Source organism: Saccostrea cucullata, unplaced genomic scaffold, assembly GCF_032062105.1.
Source record: "Saccostrea cucullata isolate Sc308-1 unplaced genomic scaffold, CSIRO_AGI_Scuc_v1 ctg5254, whole genome shotgun sequence".
NCBI classification, from domain to species: Eukaryota; Metazoa; Mollusca; class Bivalvia; order Ostreida; family Ostreidae; genus Saccostrea; species Saccostrea cuccullata.
This window is the reverse complement of record NW_026930289.1, coordinates 1-8,542: the sequence shown is the minus strand read 5'-3', so window position 1 is coordinate 8,542 and position 8,542 is coordinate 1. Positions and strand designations below refer to the sequence as shown.

The window sequence follows — 8,542 nt, the reverse complement described above, 5'->3', positions numbered from 1 at the left end:
AATGAACATTTTTCAGTACTATAGCATGTTTTCGTCGAAAAATTGTTATTGAAATTATTATTGAAATATGTAGATAGTCAACTAAACTATAACTGGGTTTATGTAAGATGCATGGTTCTGAAAAGTACCAAAAAGAAACCACGGTTGGCCACCAAAGAGTGTCTTGTCATTAAATTTTGTGTTGATTTGATTTGAAATAGCATCAGAGACAATATAATTATTTCAGTGATAATTAAACATTAGCATGTGGCATTTTGAATGTCCCATTATAATCTATACAACAGAAAATTGTCCATACATTTATAGCCATTCAATTTCAGTGGAATTGATGTCATATTCACCTGATGGTCAGTGCACGTGCAATGTCGAATATACATGTATCATTACAAACAAAACCTTAAAATAAAATATATTATTATAATAAACCTTTCTTTACACGTTTAAACTAAGTTTTTTAAACAGTGGGTCAGCTCGTAGACATTATTATCATAAATATCAGTATATGTGGCAGTATAACGGTTTATAAGAAGTCACACTGTTTTTTAACCATTTGACAATGAAAAATGAAATACTAGTAGCTACGTGAAATATATGGAGATAACGATCCAAAACAGGAGCAGGGCGAACACGGACCTCCGAAACATCAGAGGTGGGATCAGGTGTCATTGAGGAATGAGCATCCCCTGCCGACCGGTCACATAGCCTTGTGTTACATGTTATGATCGGGACATAACGGAAAATCCTCGTTCATTCTGTGTAAAAATAATTGTATAACAATTAGTATGAAAAGCATCAGTCAGCATTTTACTCAATAATAAATTGTATTTGCTGACAAGGCCATTGTATCGACCATAGAACTTACGAAATGATGCTTTTAAACGAGAAAGCAGATATTCTTGTTTCATCAACTTGTTTGTGAATAATTTACCTCGTTTTAAGAATTTTACATATGCAGAGCATGCTCTTGCGTATCGAATCGACAGAGAGATATAAACTCCGGATCCGTATGGAGGTGATTAATGTATATTGCTGCATAAATAAGGGAAGTTGACGACTGAAAAATTAAGTCATCACCTTTATCATAAAGCTTGTTTATTAGATAACCTTTGAGTCACTCAATAAAATCAGTGGGAACAGGTACATGTATATTGAAATAAAGAAAAGGACTCAAATTTACTTCTTTTTTTTTTATTTTCCCAAACAAAACCGATCCCGACTGGAATTATGTAAAGAAGAAAATACTATAATTGTAATGTTAAATTTGGCTCTTTTGTTGTAATATGATCAAAAAAATTACTTGATTTAATTTTTTTTACATGTAATATAGGTGGCAGGTGCCTTTAGTTTGATAAATTTATTAATTTTGCATTATTTTCAATCAGGATCGGTTTTAACTTAAATTTAGAAATATTTCCTGAATTTGGCTCTTCATTTTAATTTATCAGAAAAATATGCTTGTCTTCTGTTTCTTTTCAGTCAGTTTACTGTTTTTAAATGAGTGTAACCATAGATTTAAATGTATAAGATTACAGGTAAAACATTTGTTTGATATCTTGACACTCGGTATTTAAAAATAAGTATTAAATTGTACATGCATGCATTAGGCCTATGAAACAGCAGAGAGCAGACAGCGTTCTTGCTTCATTATTTTTCTTATTTCCAAGTAAAATTTCTTTTTTCATTTTCTCAGGAATTAAAGATTTAAATTCTATCAGTGGCGAAATTACACTTGCCTAAATACAGACAATATTTTTCTTGCAGTCTCGACTTTATCGAAGTTTTTTTTTACCTGTCATCTGTAAAGCCTTTTCCCCTATATTTTCTTTTTTTACAAAATTAATTATATTTAAATAAGAAAATAAGTTCTTTCATATATAGTATCATTATTTAAGAGCCGATAAATCGCAAACAAAACGCGGGGGGGGGGGGGGATCCTGACATCATTATTCTTAAGAATTGGTTTCATGAACGTGAAAACATTTTAGAATTGGTCAACATAGTCGTGTGTTTAAACTCCATATTAAATGTGAGTGTGTGATTGTTTCAATCGCCAAATAAAAAAAAAATTAAATTAAAAAAATGAAATGTTTCACTAAACCACCTTCCGTTTCAGTGCCAAATTATAGTGGGGAGTTCAGCAGTAATTTAACTCAATAAATCTATATTTTATCTATGCAGGCAAATCAAAATAAATTAGAGGTACTGTGAGCAATGAGCTCACTAAATGATACCCCCGCATCCCATATGGTTATAATAGCAAACTCCATGTTTTGCTTGGCCGGGAAGCCCAAAGTATGTGTCGGATCAAAAAGTAAAATAAGAGGTGCATAATGGCAATATGTAATAAAAATTATGTGAAAGTTTCATTAATTTTCACTCAGTTGTATAAGGGGAGTTGCGGATAAGAGATAGGTACCCCAAAGCATAACAGACAGGCGGACGGACAGCTAGACGGAAGGACGGACGAACATACCGACTACAATATACCCTCCCACTTTTCAAGCGGGGGGTATAAATATTATTTAACATTTAGACTAATGACTAATGCACTCTGAAGAGTAATTAAACAGAAAAAGAGAAATCTTTTTTTTCAATTTTTTTCTTTACATCTTTACGCAAAGAATTTACAAACTTCTCTGGAAAACTTGAAACTATTTCATTGTGACGCATTATTAGTCAGGTATATGACGTCACTGATACATCAATGGAAACGTGAATTCAACCTGAATAATAGAGCCAATTTTAATCTTAATATTACGTTTGGAGGCAAAAATGAATTATATTTTGAAAATAAATTAGTTATTTTTTGTTTAATAATTTTCTTTAGTTTATCGATTCTTAATATTTCACTAGGGTTTCGATAAGATTTACCGATGCCACGGGAGATAACTCTTGCATCGCAAAATTTCATAAAAACGTCTACATATTTTGCCAGAAAACTACTATCAAAAGTGTTTCTCCCACTGATTTTATTTTTTAAACAAAGAGATGAAATATTTCTAGATTTAGTTAAATGTGAAGCATAGTCCTATTAAAAATGTATTAGAAATTACACTTCTTTGTTGCTGACCTACATTCAATGGTTTATACCGGGGAATTCAAAAACACAAAAAAGGATATTTTACTAAATAAGCAATTTTCAAACAAATCTTCAATTACATTATTCCTTTTGGACTACGTTGATATTGTTTTTAATAAAATATCAAATATTCCTCACATTCGATGTACCGCCTATTAATACAGTACTGCCTGGTTTTTCGGTGGACTGCCTCTTAAATATCCTAGACATGTAGATTTGAACCACATCACATTTTTCAGTAAGTCCTAAAGACAATCACCCATCCTTATAAAGTATGCATTTTATTTTTAAAAAATCGCCGATATTTCCATTTGTCACCTTTACTGTCCTGCGTTTTGACTTTATCCTAGCTTGGTTGACTAGCATTTAACTATCCTCAACCCTCGCCATAAGCTGCCATAAAGGGGCATCAGTGTTTCACAAAGAGAGTATAGGTAAGTTTAATGCTTTATTTGTTTCTCTTTTCAATGAAAAAACACAAAATAATTATATCGTTTTGATTGCTAAAAATCAATAATGAGAAATTGTAATAATATTCTATTTATAAATTTCCCCAAATAATTGAAGAAAAAGATAAGATACCGTAGTATGTTGTAAATGTAGTAAGCTTTTATTTTATTTAATTTCAGGTGAAGACTTCAAGCATAGATCGATCTGTACAGCATTTTCAAAGTACTTTTAACCTCCACCTGCACCAAAGAAGACGGAAGGATAAGATTCGAGGAAGTACAAGTGTCGAGTTGACCAGATGAAAATCGTTTACAGCATTTCCATCTTCAAGGACAAAGGTTGTCATCATTGCATGCTCTTCATGTTGATTTGGAAGTATACATCATAAGGAAGGTATTGCCTCTACCGGGTTTTTGATATTCAATTGGTATTTGACATCTCCTTCCATAGTTATTATTCAAACAACATTTCTGTGACCCGGGACAATACTCGTCATTAGAGCAAGGACGTCCCACTTGTAGAGAGTCTGTTTCACCGACCGAAGGACAAGTCCCATATTTGATCTCTACAAGATAAAAGACATCATAACTGAAACATCTATTAAGATTAATTAATCATAATTAGAGTTATCGTTTATCACATTACTTATACCGAAAAAATCAATTAAGGAATGAAGCTTATCTTAACCTATGTTATACAATTTTAATACGAGATTCTGATTAGAGAGAGAAAGAAGATGAAGTTAAGGAGAAAAAAAAAACTTCATTGCAGAAAAGTTCAATGGCTAATCGAAAAGAATAATCTGCCCAAAGTTATGTTATAGCGTATAACGTAGATTATAATAAGCTTTATTCCTTATGATTTAATATCAGTGTAGACATTTAGACAATTTTCCCTACAGAAATGGCTTCAAATTAAGCATATTTTCAAAGTAACGTCTGGCAGAGAAATAATTTTTTACGTGACTCATTGTCACGTAGGCAACTTATCGTATATCCGTTTTTTATACCCCCGCTTGAAAAGCGGGAGGGTATTTAGTAATCGTTAATTCCGTCCGTCTGTACGTCCGTCCGTCCGTCTGTTACGCTTTGGGGTACCCATCTCTTATCCGCAACTCCTCTTATACCACTGAGTGAAATTTAATGAAACTTTCAGAGAATCTTTATTACATATTGCCATTGTGCACCTCCTATTTTACTTTTTGATCTGACATATATTTTGGATTTTTCAGAGCAAAACATGGACACTGCCATTTTATTCATATGGGAGGCGGGGGGTATCATTTAGTGACCTCATTGCTCACAGTACCTCTAGTTTTCTTTTGCGTGTTTGAAATTTTGCGAAAAGGGGGGTAGATAAGAACAGTTTATATGCGTAAGTTATTTTTTTACGATTGAAGATTTTTGTGTTTAAATGGTAATGCTTTTATGTAAGATTATAGCTGACATAATTTTTGCGTGTTTTATATTTTGCGAATTAAATATGATTGCAAAAAATGTGAAAAAAAAGATCATCGTGAAAAAACCCGGATATCCGCTACGTTATACGATTTAAACTAAATCTTTATACAATCAAATGACGTGCTACAACTACAATTGAATTGTTCATGTTCTTTTATCTATCATGTCAGGTTGTTTTATGTACATGTATATGAATGAAGATTTCTCTTCTGAATGGTGTAACAAATCTGCAGTTTTTTTTTTTTTTTTGAAAAAAAGGAACAAAAAAATGAAATTTTATATGATATGTTATCAACCAAATTTATGCACCACCTTTTAACCATCTTCCTCCTCCTGCTACTTCAATTCCTCCTAGCCGTTCTCCTAAACCTCCTCCTCTTCCTCCAAAACCTCCATCTCTTCCTCCAAGCAATCTTCCTTCTAAAAGTCCCACTAATCCTCCTACCTTTACTCCGCCATATCCCCCATCGCCGTTCCTACCAGCATAACAGGATACCAGAACAGAGGCTAACACAATCAAGGCGTTCATTTTGACTGACAAAAAAAATAGTATCATTTTTTTATAATCTTTATACGTTTTTAATAATTTCGGATCAATATGAAACATAGTAAAATTACCTTGTCTAGGTAGGCAACTGTATTTAAGACGATTAAAAATTGAATATGGAAGAAAAAAATGAATGCCACGGTTCACATTTACTTTATGAATAATATCTGTATGTGATAATTATTTTTTTTGGGTAGATATAATTCCGAGACGTTTTTGTTAGGTATAACTCCAAGAATTTTGTCTTTAATATCTCGGTTAATTTTTGCTTTCCTTAAACTTAGATTTAAGGATAATTCTGCAAAGATATTTAAATTTTTACAATTTACTTAAACGAATCTTTTCACATTTTCTTCTTATTATTTATTATTATTCATACATTTATTTCATCATTCGGAAAAGATAAAGTTAAGGAAAACTCTTTTGGTAGACTTTTAAAATGTTTCCCTCATTTTTAAAGTTCAGATTGCACTTACCTGCGATCCGATTCTTTGTAGTAACAAGAATGCTTCCAATCAAAAATCCCGAGTCTTTTATAGTTCTAGGATGGCAACAGGTGACAAACTCTCATTATAACATTGGTTGGGTGTGTTTCTATTGGTCTACCATCCTTATTTCCTTTCATGTCTTGCCCCATATCATTAAATCAGAATTCTTTTCATGAACACAATTCACAATTCATGACGTTGCATCAATATATATGCAGATTTGAGGTTTTTTTCTGGAAAAGCAATAGCCCTAACTTAAAATTTTTAATGGAAAGTGATGAAGTGATGATTCAAGTAACCATTTTTAGATATAATGGTTATGAAAAAATATGAGAAATCGAAACTGATGCACATTACAAGGCCATGGACGCAACATAATACCTTCTCTACGATTCCTGGCATTCAAAACACATCAAGAACAATATTCCATATAATTTAGCCAGACGACTCTTTACCATAATATCAAACAAGGATATTTTAAATTGTATACTTAATGAGTTACGGGAGTTATTACAACAAAGGCATTATCCTTCCTTACTGATTGAAAAAGGAATGACAACGCCAAGCTACATGCCAGAAACAGCTTACCTCAGATAAAAGAAAAACCGGAAAAAATCTTATTCCCTACGTATCTACACACAACCCAAAAAGTCAAGAATTCTTCCAAGTCATCAAAACTAACATGAATATTTTAGAGAATGATCCAAGAATGAAAGACGTATTTAGTGAATTTCAGTTAATCAAAAGTATACGACAGGTCCACTCCTCAAAGAAGATTTTAACACAAGCCAAATTTAACAACACAGAAGAAACAGCACCGAAGATTTGGAAGCTGTCTCTTTTTACAGGAAACCCAACAGTTTAGTTTTTAAAAACGGAAGGAAATTCATCATTCATTCTTCTTTTTCCTGCGAGAGTTCCAATTTGATCAGATGTATTTCACTACATGTTCAGGATGCGGTGAGCATTTTATTGGATGTGATGAGCATTATATTGGCCAAACCGCAGGATCCGATTACCTTCTATTTTTTTTAAATTGAAATTATTTATTCCACAGTTAATCTAACAGATAGAGATTTCATAATTTGAAATTATTTATTCCATACTTAATTTAAAAGAAAGAAATTTCAGAATTTCGGAGTCCCGGTTTCTAAAAGATATAAGCTAAAGAAAAGAAAAAAAAACGAATATATTCAGTGTGCTGAAAAAAATCTTGAATAAAATTCAGGATATTTATTATACATGTTGTTTTCTAACAATAAAAATTATACACTTACAAGAGAAATCTCGATAACTACATTCAATTAAGTTTAAATTTTTTAAAAAAAAATGTTAAGAATACTTTTTTAATTAATTGAGTATTCCTGTTATCTAATTATTACCATACTTTCGATTAATTGTTCATCCTTCATCTTTTCAGAATAAAAGTGAGAAAAGTAAGTGAAAAATTATCAGGTAACCAAAATACAACATTCTGTACTACGTAGTTACATAGAGATATGACTAAAACTCATTAGTCTATTCCATGTAAAAATAATTTATTCTTCATATTTAATCCAAACAAGCAACCTGCGCACCACACCTTAAATTCTATTTCAATGGGAGAGGGCTCCAACTTTTCGGAATATTTTTCTTTCAAATGCCTGCATATGGTTTTTTTGATCTTCTGGCAACAAAAAGCGTGGAGGTTCGGAGAACATCAGTCCAGCAGTCCAAATCAAAAATCGGATATAAGAAGAAAAATATTCTCTTCCCTTTCATGTATTTTTATACAGATGATTCAAAAATTGCATATAGATATTTTTATAGCTAAAATTTGCCGGAATCTTTCGTAATTTGAAAGTGAAACCTCGCATTTTACTTGTTGGGCGAGTGTTACGTTGAATTTTGACCCGAGTTGAAAACTGACCCGTGGGTCATTTTTCAACGTTGAATACTGAGACCAAAGGTATTGAATTCAGACCCTAGTCCGCTGAAAACTGAGTAGGGTCGTGGAATTTTGATCATGAAACTCTTTCTAAATTCAACAGCATAAAAAGACATATTTATGACTAGGTTTTCACAATTTTTAACAGTGATTTAATCCATAGGCGTTGGGAACAGGTGGTGTGGGGGCTAGAATATCGATGGGCACTAATTGTGCACATTTATTGGCCGACCTGTTTTTATATTTCTATGAAGCAGAATCAGAATATATTTTAAAAATCTTTTCATGGCAAGAAAAAATATTTCCTGTGGGGTTCAACTCATCATTTAGATACACCGTTGACGTATGATCAAGTAACAATAGTTACTTTAGTTCATATGTCGACTTGATATATCCCAGTGTACTTTAAATTAAGATCACCACTGAATGTGCCACAACTGTTTCATGTTTGGAAGTTTTACTGACTATGGAAAATGATGGCCAACTGAAACTATACTGTATAAGAAAAGAAATTATTTCTTCTTCATCTTTTCCAAAGTGAACGTTCCTTATTTGTAAAGTAATATTTCGCTATCACCTGTTTATGGTTTG

At 32.1% G+C, this 8,542-nt stretch overlaps 1 protein-coding gene across 1 annotated transcript; it reads right to left on the bottom strand.

The window, feature by feature from the left end:
* Nucleotides 1-3,876: 3,876 nt before the first annotated feature.
* Nucleotides 3,877-5,518, bottom strand: LOC134283608 (uncharacterized). Its single transcript, XM_062766113.1, has 2 exons — nucleotides 5,302-5,518; nucleotides 3,877-4,094 (listed from the first exon to the last, which is right to left on the bottom strand). The coding sequence occupies exons 1-2, from the start codon at nucleotides 5,516-5,518 to the stop codon at nucleotides 3,889-3,891; spliced, it is 423 nt and encodes a 140-aa protein (XP_062622097.1). The 3' UTR covers nucleotides 3,877-3,888.
* Between the last annotated feature and the right edge of the window lie 3,024 nt (nucleotides 5,519-8,542).

Bases quoted from the DNA above. Each gene is read 5' to 3' on its own strand.
- LOC134283608 (XM_062766113.1), bottom strand. From the start codon at position 5,518: ATGAACGCCTTGATTGTGTTAGCCTCTGTTCTGGTATCCTGTTATGCT. The intron at 4,095-5,301 runs GTGGTGCATAAA...TTTATCTTGTAG, and splicing joins AGGAGGAAGATGGTTAAAAG to AGATCAAATATGGGACTTGT.